Source organism: Sardina pilchardus, chromosome 15 (genome assembly GCF_963854185.1).
Source record: "Sardina pilchardus chromosome 15, fSarPil1.1, whole genome shotgun sequence".
Lineage (NCBI taxonomy): Eukaryota > Metazoa > Chordata > Actinopteri > Clupeiformes > Clupeidae > Sardina > Sardina pilchardus.
The window spans coordinates 4313749-4340209 of record NC_085008.1 but is presented as its reverse complement, the minus strand read 5'-3'; the positions used below and the strand labels follow the sequence as shown (position 1 = coordinate 4340209).

General features: G+C 40.3%; 3 protein-coding genes across 3 annotated transcripts; all 3 read right to left on the bottom strand.

Moving 5' to 3' along the window:
• Positions 1-3708: 3708 nt before the first annotated feature.
• On the bottom strand, positions 3709-6346 carry LOC134102838 (claudin-7-A-like). The gene is made up of 4 exons (XM_062557103.1): positions 5980-6346; positions 5648-5812; positions 5102-5183; positions 3709-4941 (listed from the first exon to the last, which is right to left on the bottom strand). The coding sequence occupies exons 1-4, from the start codon at positions 6200-6202 to the stop codon at positions 4782-4784; spliced, it is 630 nt and encodes a 209-aa protein (XP_062413087.1). The 5' UTR covers positions 6203-6346; the 3' UTR covers positions 3709-4781.
• A 568-nt stretch (positions 6347-6914) lies between these two features.
• Positions 6915-9553, bottom strand: LOC134102164 (claudin-7-A-like). The gene is made up of 4 exons (XM_062556177.1): positions 9166-9553; positions 8805-8969; positions 8317-8398; positions 6915-8114 (listed from the first exon to the last, which is right to left on the bottom strand). The coding sequence occupies exons 1-4, from the start codon at positions 9395-9397 to the stop codon at positions 7949-7951; spliced, it is 645 nt and encodes a 214-aa protein (XP_062412161.1). The 5' UTR covers positions 9398-9553; the 3' UTR covers positions 6915-7948.
• Positions 9554-16506: 6953 nt separating this feature from the next.
• On the bottom strand, positions 16507-20221 carry LOC134102163 (claudin-7-A-like). Its single transcript, XM_062556176.1, has 4 exons — positions 19828-20221; positions 19477-19641; positions 17233-17314; positions 16507-17064 (listed from the first exon to the last, which is right to left on the bottom strand). The coding sequence occupies exons 1-4, from the start codon at positions 20057-20059 to the stop codon at positions 16899-16901; spliced, it is 645 nt and encodes a 214-aa protein (XP_062412160.1). The 5' UTR covers positions 20060-20221; the 3' UTR covers positions 16507-16898.
• Positions 20222-26461: the final 6240 nt, after the last annotated feature.

The window sequence follows — 26461 nt, the reverse complement described above, 5'->3', positions numbered from 1 at the left end:
GCTACACTTGTGGCGGTCATAATAAGTACTACATTGGTGGTCAGAATTTGGAGCGTGACCATCATTAATCCTTGATAATGTCAATAATGTTTGATGTGATCAATTAGCTGTCTCTTGCCAGTGTTTGATCTTTAACAGGTGGCCTCAGACTCTCTTCACACTATCTTTTTCAGATTGTGTTTGTTTATGAGTCATGTGCTGTTTCTACTGAAGGAGTAAGGATGTGGGTGTGATGTACTTGACAAACAACAACTGTGTATAAGCCCACGTTTTCCTCAGCTATGGTCAGCCACATAGATGAGCCTGGAGTACACACAATAGCAGGAAAGAGTGTGACGCATAGGTGCTTACAACATTTCAGAAGAAGATATGGAGGTAATATCAACCCAAGTGACACATGATTGTAAGCAGATGTTTGGCAAAACACTTTCACTTTGCTCTCTTCTGAGAATCAAACAATATTTACATGACTGGGGTGATATCAGGCAGTGTAAATGTGCATGCGTACAAACACACACACACACACACACACACACACACACACACACACACACACACACACACACATACACGGCACATACACACACAAAAGTGGTCCACTCTCACATTAAATTCTGCCCCAATTAAATATGGTAACTTAGTAGCTGCCTGGACATTCTCACCTCTAGCATGGTTTCTATAGCAACTTAATTTGTCCCAATGTTTTCCTTTTACTTTCCTACTGTAGACCTACTGAAAGACCTCTACAACAAGGCTCTAAGTTGAAGCATGCTAGAGTTCTCGTAATGTCTTCACTTTAAGCTTTAGTTGAGAAATGTCTGCCAAATTTTGTGAATTTTCTACCACTACAATAAGTCTTTCCTTTTAGTGTGGGCAAGTCTATATCTACTGTATATCATTTTTAAATCTAAGTTTGATCAGTGATAAATCAAAATGTTGGTTCGCTCCCTTTCTTATCTCCACTTCTTGGCATGTTCAGCTCCTATCAACTTGCTTACTCCGTAATTTCCTAATCCACCTTCATCCTACTCTACTGCAAACGTTCAGTTATGAATAATGCTTATGAGCTAATAGGTCTGGAGGCATGCATACAGAGATCATCGGTCCCTAAAGTTCATGACAAATCTGTCTGTCTGAAAAGGAGCTCAGGAAATGATGTCATGAGGGATGACAGTAAGCCACTGAGTTGGCTGTGGACATGCTATTTATATCTCTTTTGGCCCTATTGCAAAATATATTTGAATTGCATACCATGAGAAACATCTTAAACACAAGCGGCAGTGGGTCAGCTAAAGGCTATCTCACACCACACAATGCCGTTAGTTCATCGATGAGCTCTTTGCTCATAGACTGACTTTGCCTCATTGCCCTTAAGCAAGCTTCAGACAGACTTTATACTTTGCACTTTGCCCTGCACTTACATAAATTAGGGCCCTTAGTCTTGATCAAAATAACTATAATGTTTAGATAGTTCATTATCATCACGCTGGGCCTATTTTTTTTTTCAAACAGAAGTAGAATATGAAACAGACTGTTCAGGCATTGTTTTTCAAAAAATACACACTAACTATGAAGCCATAAAAAGGCTATATTGCAAGTGACAATGTACATTACCAACTCTACACAATACTTTCCATATTGTGTTCCGATCAGAGGTTACCCTCTGGAAAAAGGAGAAGATGATGATGAAGAAGAAAAAGGTGGTGGTGATCGTGATGATGAAGATGATAGAAGAAGATCAGTGACACCACTTCACTGTGCACCTGCTCTGGTTCACAGCGCTCAATATGTCATGGGCTAGACTAAATAAGAAGTGACATAAGAAGAAATATGTTTTCAAACTGATGGGAACATGTGCTGGGAGATAACGTTTTTTTTTTTTTTTTGTTAAATACTGTAAATCCCTCCTCTAGCTTTCTGATTCACCATGAAAATAAACATTGTAGCTTAGACCGCGTCTTAAGATACAGTATGCTGCGAAAAGTATTCGCCCTCCTGCCTTGACTCATATGAACTTCAGTCACATCCCATCCTTACTCCATAGGGTTTAATATGACCTCAACACCTTTGGGATGAATTAGAGTGGGGACTGAGAGCCAGTCTCCTCGTCCAACATCAGTGTGTGACTTCACAAATGAGCTTCTGAAAGAATGGTCAAGAAATCCCACAAACACATCCCTAAACCTTGTGGAAAGCTCTCCCAGAGGAGTTGAAGCTCTTATAGTGGGTGGACCGACGACGTCATACTGAACCCTATAGACTAAGGATGGGATGTGACTGAAGTTCATATGTTAGTCAAGGCTGGTGAGGGAATATTTTTAGCAATACAGTGTATAGCTGATATTCTTAGAACCATCAGCAGAGGGCGACCTTTCCACACACTTCATAACATGAAAGAAAAGGAGAAAAAACACAAACCTCATCCAAATAATCTGTACAGGAGACTATAAAAGCATCATGAGTGCTCCTGCTGAATACATCCTTTTCACTGCAATAATGTGATTCCACTTTCCCCATTTCTTTTCAATCAAGGAACATTTTGCCACAGCTGTAAATGGTGAATATGTCCGTGAGCCCCTGGATTGAAAAAAAAACTTTGATCACAAAGTATTTTGCATGTAACAGTCTGAACTTTGCATAAATCCTGTCTTGTGTTCTATTTCTTGTTGTGAATGATAACCCCAGCTTGATTAACCTACAGGTAATAGTGCACTTGTGATATAACACTGTGAGACATGCATCATGCAAATGTCATATGCTTAACTATTGACTCATCCCTTACAAGATTTCCCATTGTCCTTCATGAACCTACTCCAACAGACTCATCACAACTTTAGGGAACCATCATCTGTGTAGGCTACGCCTCCATGTAAGTTCCTGTAAGTATGCAGTTGTAGATGAATGAATCGTGATAAGGAGTTCTGTTCCACAAGGACAGAAAGGAGTTAGGGTGTTGTAGGACCCGGAGCTGGACCTGCTGACAATTGGTGATAAGAGAGGGAGTGGCATTTCCTCCACTAATGGGAATACATGCTGACAGGAAAAGCCATACATGGCTGCAGAACAAAAAGGACAGATCAAATTGCAATTCAAAGTAGAAACAGACTAAATACATGAAAAACAAATGAATATACTGTAGAAGATACAGTATTAATCAAGTTCTGGGAATCTCAACACGGGATGATAAGTTAAGAGACGTCTCAACATGGTATCTTGACATGAGATGAAATGATAACACAGTAACACTAAACAGGAAATTTCACAGCAATTTCGTTCTCATTATGTTTCCAAAAACATTCAAACTCAGAGGATGCCGTGCAGACATCAACCACCAAGGAGGAGTATTAGGTTTAAATAAACACTGAATGTGTATATTTACAACTCACTGTCCTCACAACAAAGATCAGCCAGGGCATATTCGAACCAGGTGCACATATTAAACCAGGTTTGTGATGATTACAGATCCAATATTACAAACTTTGCTAAGTAACCCAACTGGTTATGTTGCTGATCGGATCATAAATTACCATTATGAAGAGAAATGATCAGAAAATTGGTTGGTATTTGTTTGTTAGAGAACCCATCATGAGTGTGGAGGGGGTGGATTTGGGACGCCAGACGCCACTATTGAGCCTATTGGAGATGTTATGGGCCTAATTAAATGAGACTCAGAAGAAGAAAGATGCCTACTTGATAACCACAGTGAGATGCTCTCTAAATATTTTAATGTAGTATGATGATGTACATTACATTTATGATTTATGACACATCATACATAGCAAAAATACACAAAGCGAAGGACACAACATGCATGTCTCACTTCTTCCAGAACTGGCTAATTATAAAAAGACTAATGCAAAAACAGTAGGCTTAAGTACATCATCATAATTTACAGGCATACTATAACCATGACCACATACTGTACGTACAACTGGGTGTTTTGATTTATGTCCATGGGTCGAATGGTGTTTCTCTGTAAATCACTAAAATTACAATGACTCATATTATTATATAACACTTTTATTAATTGCGTTGCACTAGATAACAAAAATATACATCTCTATTTCATTCTCTGCCAATTTCCTAAAAGTAAAAAGAAACAGCACATACATACGTCAACCCGTGTCTTTGAAAGATATGTTTTGATGTATATCCAGAAAACGTGTCACTCCTTTGACTAAATTGTGTGCTCATTTTACTTAATCATGCTCTCATTTTACCAGACAGTGCTCTCAATTCTAAATCCTGTGCACATTTGACTAAATTGTGTGCTCATTTGACTAAATTGTGCTCTCATGCACACAATTTAGGAAAATGAGTGCACATTCTCGCCATATACAAAAATATCTTGCACTGTCAATGTCAAGGACTCTGTGGTACATTAACTAAAATCAGCAAACAAAGACATTGACAGATCATTTGAATTCTGCCTAACAAGTACACATGTAAGCTAATAAGACTCATATGAACTCAGAACTGAGTATTGCAAAATTACCACTCTAAGTACACTGATTCTGAGAAACAGAAAAAAACTCAATAAAATAAGCAAATTAATAGACAAATATTATTGACAACATAGTTAAACCGACAGCTGCAGCAATTTAATTCTAGAGTTGTCTGTAAGCTTTAATATTGATTTATGAAGAATGTTAGTGGTTGTATTTGATACATGTGACAAAAAACCCCACCAGTACCATATTTGTGGTCTGCCTGCACAGAGTTCCTGTAGAGCCAGAGGGGAATGGCACCAAGCTCGTCCCATGGGATGTTCCATGGGATTCCTACACATAGTCCTTGCCAGAGGTCATCTGGGATGGAGACGATATGTAGCTTCTACGCGAGGAGGAACGTGACAAACTACAGCAGGCCAGGAGCGCCCCTCCCAAAATGGACAGGAGAGCTCCACCCCAACCCACAAACAGGCACGTGCCCAAGGAGTACCTATGGAGGAACAACAACGCTTACCACTAACAAGCCTGCGAGAATATGAAAAAAAAGTATACAACATCACATTGATGCTGCATACATTTTGATGGTAGATAAACTGATAGTTAAAACACTAACAGGCATTCACATCAATCAAAATTCAATAGTGTTTTACCTGAGGTGACCTTCTCTAGCATCATGGAAGCCTGTGATCACCTCGTGGGCATACCAAGACACTACTCCTAAGGCACAGACCCCTGCAACAGATCAGAGAACAGGTGTGGTCACAGCGTGATGCAACTGGGCACAATCTCCATCACTATCAACCAAAGCATATAACATATAACAATGCCTAAAAGCTTCAATGTTCTGTGGTGATGCCACAGATTGAGATATTCAGATAATGTAATCTACTGTACTCCACTAATGATATCTCCACCACACCGGAGTGATATTAAGGGAACCGTAATCATGTCACCTACAATGTGTAGCCTACAGTACCACCTGCTTGGGTAAGTGAGCTGGAAATGAAGTTTTAGGTGGAAAGACAAGCTTTTACAAAGGATTTTCAAAAAAGATGCTCCATTGTTTGGCTTGAAGCTGTTTTAGGTAGGCTACGCAGTTTCAGTTGACTCAGGAGTCATGGTAGTCATGAAAGAACCAACTAAGTAGCACACCGCAATGTGATGACATGTAGGCCTACAGGAAGGCTTCGATCTACCTGACAACATGAGAAGGATTCCTCCAACGAACGCCACCTTGTTTTTCATCTGGTTGTCATCATCTACGCACAGTGTGCACTTCATGCCCAACACGGCCACAGCCAACCCACATACGGACAGAATGATGCTGAGGATCATCAAGGCCCTGGTCCACTGGACCTCCGCTGCAGGGGTCAAAGACACAGACAGCTAAAGGTAAAAGTGATCATGGGGGAGGGAGAGAGAGAGGTGGGGGGGTGGGGGGGCGGCGGTGCGGGGCGGGGGGGGGGGGGGGGGGGGGGTCCTTCTCACTATCTCCAATACAGTAGGGTCAGCGAGATGGATGACTTACTCGATAGGTGAAGAACTGAGTCGTACGTAGCGCATTCCCATTTGCCGGTGCTGGGCACTGTGCACTGCATCCAGAGCCCGACGTTGATCATCAACGATTTAAACATCCCCTCGGTTGAGTAACTGTAGGTTTTCCATTCGTTCACAGAAGTGGCCGTAATCAGGCAGACAAGTCCCGCAGACGCTAGTAAGTAACCGAACACTTGGACACATCCATTTGCCATGGCAGATCCGAGGGTTTCACGCTATAAAAAAAATACAGAACCAGGTTGGAAGCGCACTTCTCTCCAGAGAACCGTTAACTTTGACCAAGCTACTGGCCCCGCTCTGTCTTGCTGTCAACTTACTAACTCCAACAGCTGAGTACCATCCGATCAAAAGCCACAAATCTGAGGGGGCAGAACTGGCACCATACCACACGCCCACCGTAGTGCAGTTTTCCTCTTGAATATGTTGCTGGGCTTTTGGTACCACCGTTCACGTCTCCAGTGGCGGTTTTAGGTACGGGCGAACCGGGCGGTCGCCCGGGGCGGCATCTTGTATGGGGCGGCACGAGCGCTTAACCCTATGAGCCCGACTGACGCAAAGTGCGTCAAAAAACACTCATGGGGGCGCTCGTGGAGGATCTCGCCTGGGGAGTAATTCAGTCTAGAACCGCCACTGCACGTCTCAAATATAATTTGTAGCCTAGGCCATTAGGCTACATTCGTTACGTTAGGTAGCCTAAGATATATTCACGAATCACGATGGCATAGGCTACGACAATCCTCATAAAATACGCGTTTGGTGTGGAATAAAAGGACGACTCTGCACCAGCTGGAATAGCCTATTTAAAACATTACTGTAATGTAGGCTTTTGCGAATGTATCAGGAACATGGATTTAAAAATATATATTTTCATCACTTTAGGCTACTGATAAAAACGAAAACTGAAATCTGTAATTGTTTATTAAACACACAAATCATTCTTGAATTGGCTACAATGCAAATATTGAAGTAGACTACATAACATTTTAACGATTTATTAAAATGTCAGACATGGCAAAGTAGACATAGCAAAGGACACAACATGTCTCACCTTGTCCACAACTGGTTGCATATGAAAACACAAGACTGATACAAAAACAGTAGTATTATGTAGGCCTACATAATCATCATTTACAGACATAGCCACATACTATTAAACAAGTGATGTTTTTTCCCAATAAAAAGGGATACACTAACTGAATATGTCCATGGATCAAGTTATGTTCCTCTTACTGTAAATACTAAATTACTAAAACATTTGAAACAAGAACAAGACAATGTATTTTGAGGCGCTTACTGTATATAACTTACAGTGCTCTAAATATCTAAGACATCTATTTCATTCCGTGTCTATTTCTTAAATAAATTAGTAAAAAACTAACAAAATATTGTTTTCAACATGAACAAAGATCAGCAAACAAACACGTTGTCTGATCTGATTTCTTCATAACAAGCTCACATCTAAGTTAATTAGCAAAGATTACCTCCATATCAAGGTAGTAATTGAGTTTTGCAAAATGACCACTCCAACTACTGATTATTAAAAAAAGAAGAAAAAAACATGATAGACTAAACAAACAACAAACAAATATTACTCCATTTGACAACATGGTTAAGCTGACAGCTGCAACAAAAGTATCCTTCATATGTTACAGGTTGATTGTCATTAAATACTGTTACAAAATATAAAAATACAAAAACATAATTGATTCAACAACGTGGATTAATTTTAGAATAGTCTGTAAGCCTCAATATTGATTAGTGTATGGAGAATGTCAGTGGTTGTATTTGACATGTGACAAGAAAATCCACTACCAGCTGAGAAGATGTTATGACACTGTGTTGATAGCTGAAAAGGACAACAGTGTTGTGGTATGACTGAAAAGGATCACAGTGCAGGGGAATGACACTGAGCTCGTCCCGTGGGATGTTCTGTGGGACTCCTACACATACTCCTTGTCAGAGGTCATCGGGAGTTGAGGTGGCGATGATGTGTAGCTTCTGCGTGAAGTGGAACGTGACAAACTACAGCAGGCCAGGAGCGCCCCTCCTATGAGGGACAAGAGAGCTCCACCCCACCCCACAAACAGACACCTTCCCAGGGAGTACCTGTGGAGGAACAACACACTCAGTGACCTAAACATTTACCACAGCCTTTCACTCACATACAGTATTACAAATCTGACAGAATATGGGAAAAAGTAGCCTATACATCACATTGATTCTTTGGATGCTAGTTTAGCAGTTAATGGTAGATACTACACTACCAGTTAAAACAGGCACATGCATCTAAATTCAATTGATTTTTTACCTTTTTTCTTCTGGTTTAGGATTATGAAAATTTGCGATCACATCATTGGCATACCAAGACACTATCCCCAATGCACAGACCCCTGTAACAGAACAGAGAAAAGATTCTGACATGTGTTGATTTTAGTGTTATGGCGCCATCTATAGTGTGTTGGGCACCATCTTTGTAACTTTCAGCAAAAGCAAATAAAAATGTCAAAGATCTGTAATGTTCTGTGGCAATGTTACCACAGATTGAGATTTTCAGATAAACTTATCAACACCACTAATGATATCTACACCAGAGTGATATTAATGGAACCACGGGATAGGCTTTTAAATATAGGCTTTTAGAAAAATTTTTAAAAAGATGCTCTATTGTTTGGCTTGAAGCTATCAAACAAGACACCTTTCAGTTGTCCCAGTTATTGCTATAGCAGTCCTATGACAGAATCTACTAAATGACAAATCACAAACGTGATTAAAATGTACAGTAAGGCATCACGTTACCTGACAGAATGAGAAGGATCCCTCCACCGAGCGCCACTTTGTTCTTCACCTGCTTGTCTGCATCTAGGCACAGTGTGCACTTCATGCCCAACATGGCCACAGCCAACCCACATACGGACAGAATGATGCTGAGGATCATCATGGCCCTGGTCCACTGGACCTCCCCTGCAGGGGTCAAAGACACACAGAAGGCCAAAGGTTAACGTGAAATACTGTAGGCTACAGTACATGACTAGCAGAGAGATAATATTTTGCCAGAGGATTTCAGACAGGGCATGGTAGTAAAGAGAATAATGTAAAAAGAGGCTTCCCTCACATAATATCTCCAAAACAACAGTCTTGAGCGTGGTGGATGACTTACCACGTTGGTAGAGAACTGAATCAAGTGTGTCGTACACTGTGCATTCCAATTGCCTGGGTCCATGCACTGTGCACTCCATCCAGAGCCCGACATACTCCTTGAGCGATTTGACTATTCCCTCATTTGAGTATCCGTAAGTTTTCCATTCGTTCACACAAGTTGATGTAATCAGGCAGACAAGTCCTACAAACGCTAAAATGCAAGCGAATACTTGGACACCTCCATTTGCCATCGCAGATCTGAGGGTTATGGGTTAGCCTACTGGGATTAAAAAAGATGGCCTAAAGATCGTAGGAAATTAAAATGTGGACCTCCGAAACGTGAATCTGTGTAAATGTACGCAATATTTCCGCATACATCTAGAGACAGTCGACAGAAGCGCACTTCTCTCCAGAAACAAATACCGTTAAATTTGACCAAGCTATTGGTCCGTTTTTATAGCCTGCTGTCACCTCACAATCTGAATTAGCTGTCAGCCTAAATTTACAGTAAAGAGTCAGAACTGACCCACCCACACTCTCCGTCATGCCTCCTTATTGGAACAGGCGTTTCTCTCGTGAATATGTTGCTGCAGTGTTTTGGCATATTCGCTTCTCAGGAAAGTTATCATTTGGAGCCAGGCCATTTACCAGCTATGAAGTCACTGACCACAGTTATTTTTCAGAGCAATAATTCTAATCTGAAGCTAAATATTCACCTGAATAAAATTAAGAAGCAACACTTAGTTATATGAGGAAGGTATCAAGCTCCTATGATGAACGGTCATGTAGCCGACTAATAACAAAATTATTAGAATAAAGCATCCTTGAAGAATGAATGGAACCCTCTCTGGCCGAGTGGTCTTATGCATAGACTGTATAGTATATGGTCTTGAGTCTAGTCTTAGTCTTGACCACAGCACAGTAATGTCAGCCTATAGTATACATGGCTACAGCATACTAAATAGGATAGGCTATATATATTTATGTTTATTTTTATGGATTGATATGTTAGTATGTGTACATGTACCACTTGGAGGTTAAGTGGAAGCTACATACGTGGGTAGATGCGTGATGCCTGATTTGTATGTAATGTATTGTGAATAATTATAATGACCGCCGCACAGAGAAGCGGTGGTCACATAGGTTTAGTCACATTCTCTTTTTCTTTCTTTTTTTTTGTGCAGAGCAAAATCTTTCAAGGAGACTGAAAGACCGGGGTGTTTGAAACTTGGTGGGCATCTAGCCCTACAAGGATAGCATGTCGGCATTCTTTTTAGTTTCGATCCGTCGTCCCCCGCTGGACACACACACAAACACTCCCATGGTTGTAGGAATTCTGGGCACTTTCTCTTTCTCTGCATACAGTATGTTCATCTGCTGAGTGTCTATTACATTTCGATGTCCACAGACTAAACACGTGCTTTAATATTTGAAGTAAGTTTATTGGTAAAATAAATTGTTTAAATCTGTGTGTGTGTGTGTGTGTGTGTGTGTGTGTGTGTGTGTGTGTGTGTGTGTGTGTGTGTGTGTGTGTGTGTGTGTGTGTGTGTGTGTGTGTCTGTCTGTGTGTGTCTCTGTGTGTGTGTTGAAAGACAGGAAATATGTGATGGTCTCACAGGGCTGGGCCAGTAGGTAAGCCATTCCAGTGTCTTCTTGAATGGACAGGTCACTGAAGACAAGATGAAAACAGATATTATTATACTGTAGTTACTGGAGCAGCATTGTCTCACATAAACACACAAACACACACACACATACCTCTTTCCCCTTTTTTTCCCCGAAGCCCAGCCTCTTCTTCATCCATTTGAGGAATCTGACCAGTTTGTTTCTTTTTTTCTGCTTCTCGTCTAGAAAAATTGGTGGTTCCTCCTCCTCCTCCTCCTCCTCAGAGTCGATGTCACTGTCTTCAGAGTCTGAGTCAGGAGGGTGGGCATTCATCTCCTCTGCCACCTTTGGCATCTGTGCCCTCTCTTGCTCCTTTTCCAACTCTCTCGCCTTCTCTTCAATATCTCTCTTCTTTCTCTCCTCCTCTCTCATCTTTTCTTCAATCTCTTTCTTCATTCTCTCTTCTTCTTTGGCCTTCTCCTCAATCTCTCTCTTCTTTCTTTCTTCCTCTCTTCTTCCTCTCTCATTTTCTTCCTCTCTTTCTTCCTCTCTCATTTTCTCCTCGATTTGCCTCTTCTTTCTCTCCTCCTCTTGTGTCTTTCCATCTCAATCTTTTTGCTCCTGTCCTCCTTCTCAGACTGCTCCCTGTCCCTTCTCATCAACTCCTCCCTCACTCCCTGCACCACCTGCAGCTGAGCCCACTCCTTGGCACGGAGCTGAGCACCAAGTTTATTGGCTTGGCTCGACTGCTCCTTCTTCCTCAAGACCAACTCCTCCCTCACACTCTGCGTCTCCTGCAGCCGAATCTCCTGGGCGTGGAGCTGAGCTTGTAGATAGTCAACAGGATTTGATTGGTCCATCTCCCTCAAGACCAACTCCTCCCTCACTCTCTGCACCACCTGCAGCCGAACTTTCTCCTGGGCATGGAGCTGAGCTTCAAGTTTTTCAACTAGCCTTGTCTGGTCCATCTCCCTCCTGACCAGCTCTTGCCTCACTCTCTGCACCTCCTCCAGCCGATTCTCTTGGGCACGGAGATGAGCTTGAAGAGGATCATGACGACTGGACCTCTCATGCTCTTGCGGGAGTCTCCATTCTTCGCCCAACCATCCATTCATCCTCATACAGCGCTCTTTTTGCTCTCTGTACAGATTCCTCCATATTTCATGATCCCTCCTCCACAGAGCGTTCAGTTGCTGCACCCTGATCCCAGTGTGTACAGCGTTACATGTGTCATGCCTGAAACAATTAAGCGCCTCATGTAGTTTCTGGAGTTTGACATGAAGTCAAGTCAACACAAATTCACATATGTTGTGCTCATGTGTACATAATGTTACTTTTAAGGCACTACATGTGTTCCTCCTGGGAATCCTCTCAAACCTTGTTTCAATTTAATGATAATAAATCAGACACCTCCAAAAGGTCAACTGTTTATGAACCTACTGTAGCCTATTCCTAGGATTTGTAGCCTATTCCAAAGTACCAAATACATACATTAAGAGTATTAAACGGTATCGTGCCCTGCTAACTTACTCTCTCAGTAGCAATTCCTCATAGGCTCGTGACCCAACGTCAGCAAGAGGTAATGCATTTTGCTGAGTGTCGTCAACCTCCTCACTCTCTCCATCACAGCTTTCTCCCTCTCCTCCTGTTCTCCCCACTCTGTGGCCTGAGCCTTCGTCATCTGGAGCAGCTCCTGCAACCTCATGTCGTTCTCCTCCAGCTTCCAGGCCAGCTGCTCCATGTCAGGAAGCCATGCCATCATAGTCGATGTGCTAAATGGCAACATTTATGTTAAAAATTCTGCATGATATTTAACAAATAAAATGAATGAATTATAATAAATAAATCAATCAAGTATTTTTGATGAGCACCTGCCCAGGTGTCAAATCTACCTGCCCAGGCTTGTGTAGGAGGCCTTTGTCTCAAAGCCCCTGAGGAGAAGCTCCTGTGGGGCATCCATCATGTGTGCCATGGACCCGGTCACCATCAGGAAGTGGTCCACATGCCAAGCCTCTGCCAACTCCAAGCTCTTCAAATCCAACAATTGGCCAACAACAGATTTGAACTTGGTGTATGGTGCATGTAGCCCCAGTAGTCTTTTACAGAAAAAAATTGTTTGCCCCCCCAAAAAAACACCAAAAAGCAGTTTTTCCTAAATAACTACCTGAACCGTGACCGAGGATGATGAAATAGTTATGGTATGTTGGTCTGAGGAGCCCACATCAACTTAAAATACAATATTAAAATGCTTAAATCAGCCCTATCGTATCTTCAGATGAGATGTTATGGACTGCACCAAATTTCATATGTACTGTATGATTAACATGACATCCTCTGGGAGTCTGCCAAGTTTTGTGGAATTTCATCCATAGGGGGCTATAAAATAAAATAATGTATGTGTACTGTACATTTAGATACTGTACACTCATAGGCCTGTAGTGTTGAGGGAAGGGTTTCTGGTTTAGGATGATACTGTCACGCATGCACAAGCATACATGCACTCATTAATGCAGGAATACAAACACGCAGGCATGCACACACACACACACACACACACACACACACACAGATACACACCCATGCACACACATACACACACACACACACACACACACACACACACACACACACACACAAATCCACATGCACAGACATGCAAAAACATAGACACACACACACGTATGCATGCACACATGCACAGACACACACAGACACACCCCCACACACACACACACACACACACACACACACACACACACACACACACACACACACTAATTTATTTACATGGGTTGCAAGAGTAGGAGATATGTGTAGGCCTATAAATTGTGCACAAAAAGGAGATACAGACAAGTTGACATTGACAAGCGTCATTTATTTTGGCAGAGAGAATGTGCAGAACTGAGCGGCAGTCAAAGTTTTAGATTGTGTAGGCCTACTTTATATCTACAGTGCCTATAGAAAGTTATCATACCCTTTTGAAATCGTTACTTTTTTGTCTTACAGCCTGAAATCAAAACCCATTTAACCCTCTATGGTACGGTGTTGCCTGTAGGCAACATAGCCTATTTTGCCCTGTTGTAATAAAATGAGGCATCCCTTAAATAAGTTAATACCACTTTAAGAACTGGACAACTCAATACTAACCAATGGAAATGCAAAATAATGGTCACATGACTCACAGGCTGCTAGTTTGACACTTCTTTCAGCACATGCACACGTTTGGCTGGGTGTCATATTTTCACGCTAGAAAAGTGTGAATTTCACTAATTTCCCTCAAGTTTGTATCCTTCAAAAAAATTCACAGCCTTCATTGACAAGCATAGATGTATTTTCAATCATTTTTTTGTATATAAAATAATGTATATTTTAGAAAATAGCAAAAATCTGTATGTTGCCCACAGGCAACATTGTATTGAATGGAATCACAGTAGGCCATACTTTATATCATTTAGGGGTTGGAGGGTGTTTTTTACTCATTGTAATGCTTTTTTCTACTTGCAATTTCAATAAATAGTCATTTAAAATAATATACATGATGATTTTAACATATTTTAGTTTGATTACGATAGTGTTCCACAGTGGTACAATGTTGCCTGTGGGCAACGGGTGAAAATGATATGACACTTTTTTGCAAGAATTAGATAATATTATGGTGTAAAAACTACATAATTCTGCTTTCTATGTCTCTGGCTATATAAAAATATGTTCTAAACACATATGCCATATTCTTTTGTATAAGAAAACATACATAGGCTAGTTTAATGTTCTCCATTATGGTACAATGTTGCCTACAGGCAACATTTTTATAAAAACAAAATAAAAAATATATTTTTTAAAATCTTCATTAATTTTGTTAAAGTGACTATTTCTAAGCAGGAAAAACATTAAAAAAAAAATCTTGCCCCCTCAGATCATAATGCGTACCATAGAGGGTTAAATAAATAAATAAAACATCTTTTTCCAGTTTTATTTACAAATGTAGCTGTAGGCTTCAACACCAAAATAATAAATAGTCAACAATTCTGAAAATTGATAAAAAAAAAAAAAAAAAAAACTAGGATAACAGGGTGGGAAAAGTTATCATACCCCTGACTTGATACTTTGCTTCCTTTTGCTTTCATTACAGCCATCAGAATTGTTAAAATTCAGTCAAATTCTGTAGGGAACGTAGCATGGCTAGCGCCTACCAATTCTCAAATCACCGCGCAACGCAGGATGGTAATGGACTGCTCTCTTCAAGTCAATCCACAGATTTTCTATGGATTAAGTCAGAATGGGATTTCTAGGATTTAAGTCTGACTTTGCCACTCAAGGATATTCACCATCCTATCCTTAAGCCACTGCTTTGTTCTTTTTGCAGTGTGTTTAGGATCATTGTCATGTTGTAAGGTGAATATCAGAGGGACGCAGGTTTTCCTCAAGAATTTTGGGCAGCATCCATTTTCCCTTCTATCCTGACCAATTGCCCAGTCCCCGCTGAAGAGAAACATCACCACAACATAATATTGCCCCCACCATGCTTCACAGTAGGTATGTTTTTTTTAGGGTGGTGTGGTGTTTAGCCAAGTACAGGTTGTACAGCTAAACTATTTCAAAAGGGTATGATGACTTTCTATAGGCACTGTATATATATTTTTTATTGCTCAAGGATGTTCTTATGATGACATGTCTGAATTCATTCAGGAAGGCACCTTCATATACTGTAATGGCCCCAAATACCCTTTCTCCTACAAGCTATTGCAGCTTTTCTACAATCACTTTGCTACTATTTTCAGAACCTTGATGTCATTTTTCAAAACTGTAGACTAGACACATACCTCAAAACGGTTATCATTTGTAACACAGGCTGTCTAATGTTCAAAATATTGGATTGTGCATTCACATCTTCAAAGAAATCTTGCACTTGCACAATCATTGGTTCAAAAAACAAATTGACTGTGAAATACCACTGTAACATACTGTAACTATAGATCACCCGCACACAAGCAACCGATAGTTTCACTGTGTCATTGTTCGTAGAATCATTAGATATTGTAGAACAAAATAGGTGATACAGGTTTCATTATGGTACTACTGTACATGTACAACACAGTAAACACATATCTGTAAAAGTACTGCAGTAGAAGAGAGAATACTACAGACAAAGTGGAATCATCGAACAAAGTTTGTAATACAGTATGTTGATGCAAAACACTGCAGTACAATCAGAAAATAGGTTTATTTGAATTACTGTGAGTAAAAAGTAAATTTATAAGTAAAGATAATTAGCTATGAAATAGAAAAGAAAAGACAGCCTGATGAAAATATAAAATATTACTGTAAAAAATATTTTTTATTTTATATACTGTAAATAAATATATAAAATATTAGGCTACATCCATGGATATTGTAGTCTAATTGGTTCATGCTCCACAATTGGTGACAGTGAATAGCATTACAGTGTCTTGAAACTTTCATGATTTGCAGTAAACATGGAAGATTGTGTGTCTGTTTCCATACAACTATGCATTAAGAGTAATGCAACAGTTACTTATCATTGTAAGGAAATGAATAGACGCTCATTTGAAATGTGATGTGCGAATTGTCTTTTGAAATAGTAGTACTTTGATGTTAAGTTGTCTCATATTAAACAGGTGAGTTTTGTTGAATGAACAAATTATCAAAGGTGTATGTGTATTGTATCCAAGCAATTGAGAAATGGGTTAGAGTTTTGAAAAATGTAAAAAACTTTATTTAGGAATTAAGATGTCAGACATGGCAGGCAAAGTAGACATTGCAAAGGACACAACATGTCTCACCTTGTCCACAACTGGCTGCATACGACAACACAAGACTAATTCAAAAACAGTAGTATTATGTACATCATCATAATTTACAGACATAGCAACGTGCTAACATACAAGTGATGTTTTTTTCCCTCATAAAAAGGGACACACTAACTGATTATGTCCATAGACCAAGTTATGTTCCTCTTACAGTGAATACTAAATTAGCCTACTAAAACATTTGAAACAAGGCAAGACAATGACTTTTTGAGGTGCTTACTTTGCAGTGCTCTAAATAACAAGAAGACATCATTTCTTGTCTATTTCCTAAATAAATCAGTAAAAAAGAGCTCGTCCCGTGGGATGTTCTGTGGGACTCCTACACATACTCTTTGTCAGAGGTCATCGGGAGTTGAGGTGGCGATGATGTGTAGCTTCTGCGTGAAGTGGAACGTGACAAACTACAGCAGGCCAGGAGCGCCCCTCCTATGAGGGACAAGAGAGCTCCACCCCACCCCACAAACAGACACCTTCCCAGGGAGTACCTGTGGAAGAACAACACACTCAGTGACCTAAACATTTACCACAGCCTTTCACTCACATACAGTATGTACAAATCTGACAGAATATGGGAAAAAGTATACATCACATTGATACTGTCGAACACTACCAGCTAAAACAGGCACATGCATCTAAATTCAATTGATTTTTACCTTTTTTCTTCTGGTTTAGGATTATGAAAATTTGTGATCACATCATTGGCATACCAAGACACTATCCCCAATGCACAGACCCCTGTAATAGAACACAGAAAAGAATTATAGTGTTATGGCGCCATCCATAATGTGTTGGGCACCATTTTATTTTTGTAACTTTCAGCAAAAGCAAATAAAAATGTCAAAGATCTGTAATGTTCTGTGGCAATGTTACCACAGATTGAGAGATTCAGATAAAGTAAACTAATCAACACCACCAATGATATCTATACCAGAGTGATATTAATGGAACCATGGGGCACTGAACATACAGTGCCTATAGAAAGTCATCATACCCTTTTGAAATAGTTACTTTTTTTGTCTTACAGCCTGAAATCAAAACTCATTTAAAAAAAAATCTTTTCCAGTTTTATTTACAAATTTAGCTGTACAACATCAAAATAATGAAAAAAAAGTCAACAGTTCTGAAAATTAATAAAAAATTAAAAACTAGAATAACAGGGTTGGAAAAGTCATCATACCCCTGACTTAATACTTTGTAAAGCTTCCTTTTGCTTTCATTATAGCCATCAATCTTTTTGGATATGTCTCTATTATAGCTTTGCACACCTAGATAGGGGAATATTTGTGTTTTTTCCGTGCAGAAATGTTCAAATTCAGTCAAATTCTGTAGGGAATGGCGATGGACTGCTCTCTTCAAGTCAATCCACAGATTTTCTATAGGATTTAAGTCAGGGCTCTGACTTTGCCACTCAAGGATATTCACCATTCTATCCTTAAGCCACTGCTTTGTTCTTTTGGCAGTATGTTTAGGATCATTGTCGTGTTGGAAGGCGAATGACCTCCTCATCCTCAGCTGTCTAGGAGAGGGACACAGGTTTTCCTCAAGAATTTGGGTGTGCTTGGCAGCATCCATTTTCCCTTCTATCCTGACCAATTGCCCAGTCCCTGCTGAAGAGAAACATCCCCAAAACATGATGTTGCCCCCACCATGCTTCACAGTAGGTATGGTGTGTTTTGGGTGTGTTTGGGTGTGTATACTGTGTTTGGTTAGCGCCTGGAGCTCAGTCCAAAAACTTCAATCTTAGTCTCCAAAAAGTTCGATCTTAGTCTCATCTGACCATTAAAGCTTTTTCCACATGGTAGCAGAATATTCCAGATGTGTTTTTGCACTGAACTCCAAGTGCAATGTTTGGCGAAAACCAACACAGTACACCACCCAAAACACACCATACCCAGTGTGAAGCATGGTGGGGGCAACATTATGTTGTGGGGATGTTTCTCTTCAGCAGGGACTGGGCAATTGGTCAGGATAGAAGGGAAAATGGATGCTGCCAAGTACACCCACATTCTTAAGGAAAACCTGCGTCCCTCTCCTAGACTACTGAAGATGGGCAGGTCATTCGCCTTCCAAAACGACAATGATCCTAAACATACTGCCAAAAGAACAAAGCAGTGGCTTAAGGATAGGATGGTGAATATCCTTGAGTGGCAAAGTCAGAGCCCTGACTTAAATCCTATAGAAAATCTGTGGATTGACTTGAAGAGAGCAGTCCATCGCCATTCCCTACAGAATTTGACTGAATTTGAACATTTCTGCACGGAAAATTGGGCAAATATTCCCCTATCTAGGTGTGCAAAGCTATAATAGAGACATATCCAAACAGATTGATGGCTGTAATGAAAGCAAAAGGAAGCTTTACAAAGTATTAAGTCAGGGGTATGATGACTTTTCCAACCCTGTTATTCTAGTTTTTAATTTTTTATTAATTTTCAGAACTGTTGACTTCATTTTCATTATGTTGATGTTGTACAGCTAAATTTGTAAATACAACTGGAACAAGATTTTTTTAAAATGGGTTTTGATTTCAGGCTGTAAGACAAAAAAAGTAACTTTTTCAAAAGGGTATGATGACTTTCTATAGGCACTGTATGTCTGTATGCATGAATTTGTGTCATGCTATTTCATAGATGGACCATCTCATCAATATTAATGTGTACCACCGAGAGATATGCTCAATGCACATTCACAGTTAGTATGTTAAGATAGGCTTTTACTGTAAAAATGATTTTAAAAAGACCCTCCATTGTTTGGCTCAAAGCTATTAAACAAGACTTGTTTCAGTTGTCCCAGGATCAAGGTATTGCTGTAGCAGTCATATGAGAGAACCTAAGTGACACATCACAAATATGCAAAAAAAAAAAAAAAAAAAAAAAAAGTACAGTAAGGCATCACATTACCTGACAGAATGAGAAGGATCCCTCCACCGAGCGCCACTTTGTTCTTCACCTGCTTGTCTGCATCTAGGCACAGTGTGCACTTCATGCCCAACATGGCCACAGCCAACCCACATACGGACAGAATGATGCTGAGGATCATCATGGCCCTGGTCCACTGGACCTCCCCTGCAGGGGTCAAAGACACACAGAAGGCCAAAGGTTAACGTGAAATACTGTACATGACTAGCAGAGAGATAATATTTTGCCAGAGGATTTCAGACAGGGCATGGTAGTAAAGAGAATAATGTAGAAAGAGGCTTCCCTCACATAATATCTCCAAAACAACAGTCTTGAACGTGGTGGATGACTTACCACGTTGGTAGAGAACTGAATCAAGTGTGTCGTACACTGTGCATTCTAATTGCCTGGGTCCATGCACTGTGCACTCCATCCAGAGCCCGACATACTCCTTGAGCGATTTGACTATTCCCTCATTTGAGTATCCGTAAGTTTTCCATTCGTTCACACAAGTTGATGTAATCAGGCAGACAAGTCCTACAGACGCTAAAATGCAAGCGAATACCTGGACACATCCATTTGCCATCGCAGATCCGAGGGTTAAGGGTTACTTGGATTAAATAGCCAAAAAATAGTGTGAAATTAAAATGTGGACCTCCGAAACTTATATCTGTGTAAATTTACGCAATCTTTCCGCATAGGCCAACATCCAGAGGAGACAGTTGAATGAAATAGATGTGAAGCGCACTTCTCTCCAGAGACGAATACCGTTAACTTTGACCAAGCTATTGGTCCCTTTTTATAGCCTGCTGTAACACCTCACAATCTGAATGAGCTGTCAAGCTGAAGAGGCACAACTGACCCTCCCACACACCGTCTTATGCCTACTTACTGGAACAGGGGTTTTTCATGTGAATATTTTGCTGCAGTGTTTTGGCATAGCCTACTCACTCTCTTTTCAGGAAAGTTATAATTTGGAGCCAGGCCATTTACCAGCTATGAAGTCATTGATGTCCGGACTACAGTCAGTTTTCAGAGCAATAATTCTAATCTGAAGCTAAATATTCGCCTGAATAAAAAAAAAATCAGCATCTGAAAACGTGAATTAAGAATTAGGATGAATTAATTGAATTAAGATGTGTTACTGCCATGAGTGTCTGTTGGGTTTGACAGTGTGTGGTGTTAATATCAAGAATCTTTCTGTAATTTGTATTTTTTTATATCAGGTATGATTACAAATAATCTTAAATTATGTAGACCTACTTTATATCCATAGTATTTCATTGCTCAAGGATGTTCTTATGACAGGCCTTAATTCATTCAGGAAGGCACATTCATACTGTATAATGGCTCCAAATACCATATGGCCTATATAAGTTATTAATTCATTGATAATAGCTGATTTAACACGGCTTATCAGCAGAACACAAGCTGCACAGAGCAAGGCAATATGAAAAGGATTCAAATAAAACTTATTTCCGGCAAAGAAACGTAATTTACATCAGCCTTATGAGGAGGAGATGGGTAGACAGTAGGAAACAATTGAGGATGACAGAGGGTGGAATACAGCAGGGAGAAGGAGAACAAGGTGGGAGAGGATCGGGGAGAATACAGGCTTTGCTTCGCATCCTTTTGACTCTGTGATATGAAACATAAACTCAATCAGTACAAAGCATTCACTGATGGAGGCAAAACTCTTGCAAATTCGTTTCTTGCAAGTAAGAATCCTATTTCGTCACCTCCCTAAAAAAAGTCTTTTTTTTCAGAATATATTCAAAAAGCTAACCAAAAACTGAAAAAACTGAATGATGACTATTTCATCAAAAGAATGACTTGTGCCATTATTTTAGGAAGGTGACAATATGTGATATATAGAAGAACAACTAATGCCAAACAAGTCCGGTAACATACTACCTTACAAATACTGTTATACATGATTATCAGACTATGAGAGATATATAATAGAAAATACACAAGATATTGAGATCAACTTTGAGATCTAACTCTGACTCATCTTGTTTTGGGACATGATTTCTCACATGTAGGCTATTTGCAGATGTTCAGTCACTGATGATTTTAGTTTATGTCAGAGGTATGTGTCCATAGTTCAGGGAAGTAGGAGTGATGACAGTGACTGACGAACTGTTAAGTTCAACTGGAGTATAACATTGCGTGGACGGCAATAGTGCTGACATAAGCAGTGCAGCAGCTGATCTTGGGCCCAAAGTAACAAGGGGGCAGTGGCAGATGAATGGGTGCTACACAATGGCAGAAGGCCCCCCAGGTTGTTTTTTATACTGTGAAATGTTGACAACTCTATCTAGTTTCTGTTTTAGTTGTTCTTTTCTTTATCCACAAACATGTATGGTTTATGTGTAATGTTTAATGTAGCAATTTTCATAATAAGTATTTGCCCATTATAGTACCAAAATAAATTGTTAGCCTTCATTAGTTTTAGCAGCATCATAGATGTAACCAAGTTTAGTAGAAGCAACATTATTTAATTGAATAGGCTGCTCATCATCACAAACAGCAGTATGAACCTAGGCTCATAAATAATGATAACAGTTGAAGCCCTCACCCAAACATAGAGACAAAATGAGCAGATTATTATGAAATATCTTGCATTAAGGCCCAAGATAACTGGATTTTAGCCACTGATGCAATAACACATCATATAGCTACTACAACATACTTCTCAGGAACCCCTTCAACTAACCCTTCAACTCCTAGTTTCAGACCAGACAGGAATTCCTGGAATTGTCCAGAGTTACCGTAAGGTTCCCTGTTCCATTCACAGGCATGCGAGGCTTTCCCACCACAACTCAGCAGCTTGGAGGTGGCTTTGGACACAACCCAGCACCTGCTGCAGGTCCACACGATTGCACCACATTTTCGTCAGCTATGGTCAGCCATATAGATGAGCCGGCAGGAAAGTGGTGCTGATTGAATTTCAGAAGAAGTGATATATTAGGTTTAACACCCAGGTGGCCTAAACATGCATGGGTACACACACACACACACACACACACACACACACACACACACACACACACACACACACACACACACACACACACATACACACATACACACAGACAGACACAGACCGACAGACACCCACACACCCACACCCACACCCACACACACACAGACAGACACAGACAGGCAGACAGACAGACAGACAGACAGACAGACAGACAGACAGGCAGAAATACAGACAGACAGACAGACAGACAGACAGACAGACAGACATCCACACACCCACACCCACACACACACAAAATTAGCGCAGTAAAAAAAGCTCATCCTTCAGTAGCCTATGACTTTCTGAACTGTGACACAATCTGAATCATGTAAGTGACTAAAATGTTACTTATGAGAACAACAGAATCCATACAGGCATCATCAATAGGCTATATCAATGTCTTGAAATTACTCCAAATTGTTGTCAAGAAAATAGGGAGGATTTCTGATATTTGTAAATTTTTACTTCCTTTTATGAGAGGCCGTATTGGGCCATAAATATAAGATATTCTCTCTCACACACTATCAAACTCTCTCGCACACACTATCAAACTCTCTCACACACACTATCAAACCCTCTCTCGCACTATCAAACTCTCTAACTGTCAGTCTCATGGTTTGAGTGACAGCATGACAGAGTTTGATAGTGTGCGAGAGAGCGAGTTTGACAGTGTGTGCGAGAGACTTTGACGATGCGTGCGAGAGTGTTTGATATAGTGTGTGTGAGAGTGTTTGATAAAGTGTGTGCGAGAGACTTTGACGGTGTGTGCGAGAGAGTTTGATATGAGAGAGTGGTTTGATAGTGCGTGAGAGAGAGTTTGACAGTGTGAGAGAGTGCTTTGACAGTGTGTGAGAGAGGGTTTGATAGTGTGTGTGAGAGAGTTTGAGAGAGTTTGATAGTGTGTGTGAGAGAATATCTGATATTTATGGCCTATACGGCCTATCCTTTGATGCTTTCGTTTCTACATAGCCTATACAGGTATAAAGATGGATTTTCCTTTACATTTTAATAATGATCACAACACACTGCTAAAATATTGTTACTTTTTGGAAAGCCTTACTAGTCTAGGTCACAAAACAGTTCTCACAGTCGGAGATTCCTGAATGAAATAGATGAACGTAGTGAATTACAGGAACTATATTAGGCTACAGTATTTGTGTGTGTGTGTGTGTGTGTGTGTGTGTGTGTGTGTGTGTGTGTGTGTGTGTGTGTGTGTGTGTGTGTGTGTGTGTAATACAGCACTGTTGCGCTGCCGGTTTTCTCCTGCCCTTGTCTCCCATCTAGTGGATGAAAGATGAAACACATTCGCATTGTAACACCTTGAAACTTCATGATAAGTTGTAACAACTTGTTTATATTAAGCGTGTTTGTGCATTCATAGAGGGGATTCAGTGTACTTGAACCTTCCTAAGTTGTCCTTCTCCATTCATGGGAATATTCCAATATTTCACCACATGATGAACACACATCGTAGGTTGAATTGTTGAACGTATGGATTGCAGGTGAATAAGAAATTAAGAAAGAGTCTATTGATATATTCACTATCGTCTGATCTTAGCTGCGTGTGAGGAAACCTTAAACATTACCATTTCAGCCAAAATGACAGGTCATGTTCAGAACGCCTTGCATTTTTTACAGTTCAACACCTTAAGTTTTGGTGCTGCACATGGTTCGAGGGTAGCAAATGCCCTGGGACAGCTAATCACAAACCAGTCCGATGTCATTCCTACGCGGGGAAGAGAGCTTAGGGCCAAACTGCCTGCTGATTCACGCCGCGCGCTGGGAATGCTGTGGCTTTTATCAAACCAACAAGCACACAGGTGTGTTTGACAGGGAGAGGGAGGAGGGACGAAAGCGGGGAGGGAAAGAGATGAGTCTGGGTTTGTTCGTATAATTCTACATACATTAGAAGTTTGTAAGCTAAAAAATACAGTAAACCACGCAACGTTGTATAAAGTGTAAAATATAGGCCTGCTCTCTGTTCCAATGTAAAACAACGCACGCTATTTTACGAAGCGAAGCTTAGTTTATCATTAACATGGTGTTGAACCTGTAGACTAAAACTAGCTTGGCGACCATTAGGCCCATGTAACGTCTGGATAGCCTAAATCAGTTGTTATAATTGTGCATAGGTTATTGAAGATCTGTAGATCGACTGTAGACAGTTGAGGAACTGTCATGGTGTAACCATAGGCCTCTCCCAAATCATTGCTCAACTCAACATTTAAGCCTACACAACTGAATAAGTAAGACTAAAATAAAATGGCTATCTTAGTGTGCAGTAACATTATAGCAGTAGGCACGACATTGCTAGTGTATTATTGCAACCTGTCAATGTTGTTTCACACGTTTATGCCATGCCAGAGCAGGCTACACCGTGACACACCCTTCTGACCCTCTCTACCGGTTTTTCCTGAAGATGTGCCTCCAGCTCGTCAGAGAGTGGTTAAAAAAAAAACTTGAAAAAAGCCAAGAGTCAATTAAAGCAACCAAAAAGCAGAGCCACTCCACAGAGCAGTATGTGTACGCATCGGTAGACGTTACCTGCCACACCTGGAAAGCTCCAGCAGGTATCGTTTCATAATGCATTTCTTTTCTTTTTTTCTTGTTTTCAAAGGGTGGGTAGGAAGGTTTATGCTATCCTGAACGACGGAGAGGTGGGTGTGTGTAGTTATTCCCATGTTTCAACACGTGAAACAAGTGTTTGAAGCTCCAGGTCTCAGTATGCCTAATGCCTATGTCTGTACCTGCAACCTTCCACACTCACAGGTAAGCAACAACTAGAACATTTTCTACAAACTTTCTTGGCAAAAGTAGTATATTGTTTAAGAGTAATCTTATCTATGTGTCATGCTTAACATGGGCAATACAATTTCTTAAGGTAACACAGAGACCTCCATGGATGTGCCTTACCTGGACTAGGAAACAGGAACAAGAAAATGCATGCATTTCCTTCACCAGACTGATTGTATTTAGGGTTTATATATTTAAAGGCATCACGTCTAGCATTATTATCATTACTTTATAAAAAGAAAAAATGGGATTATATTCAGAAAATTGGAAGCTATTTAAGATATCTCTACAGTGTGATGAAGAATGTGTATAGGGTATGTGAACATGCTGCAAGTTTACATACTGTAAAATGTCAAAGGCAGTATAACTTAGACAGGTTTGGTGGGCCTATCCTTTCTGAATAGCGCACATGGCAGAAAAGGCTAGCTTGCTCATGACAAGACTTGCTGCTATTAAGCTTGCTCTCACAGATCATTACACAGGCTGCTTATTTGAAGCAATTAAACACTCCTTCCTCCTGTTGGAGTTTCAAAAAAGGGCCATACAGACTTTGTGTAGTTAAGCCGTAATGCCACAGAACATTAAATTAATAATCTCATTTCAGGGCAGCAGCAGCAGCAGCAACCTGCGGAACAACCTGTGTGGAACAACCTGTGTGGAACACTTCAGAACTCCTTCAGACTGTTGCACACACAGCTGGAAGCTTTGTCTGAGATGTGCACGTCTGATTTCAGTCATTGTTTCTGGTAGTGTGTGTGGTGGGGGAACAACCCTGGTACTTTAATATGATGTTGAAGTAACTTCACAAAAAAACCCCCACATATTACAATTCAGGAATGATTTCGTGGAGGACGAGATACATACATATGGAGACTATAAGACACTGCCCTCAAGATGTCTGTGACCAAGACACAGACTGCGTGTGCTCTCCAGGACACAGTGAAATTGTGTGTGTGTGTGTATATACTGTATGTCTATATGTAGGCTATATCAAAAGAGATGTGTGTATGTAAAGAGAACATTGTGCAGTAAAAAAAAAAAACTTTTTTTTTTTTTTTTTTTTTAACTGCACAATGTATTCACTTCCCCCAAACACTAGGAGGCAGCATTCCACAAGGAGAGGATAGGTGAATACATAATTTTACTAAGGGCTGTCCATGAACATTA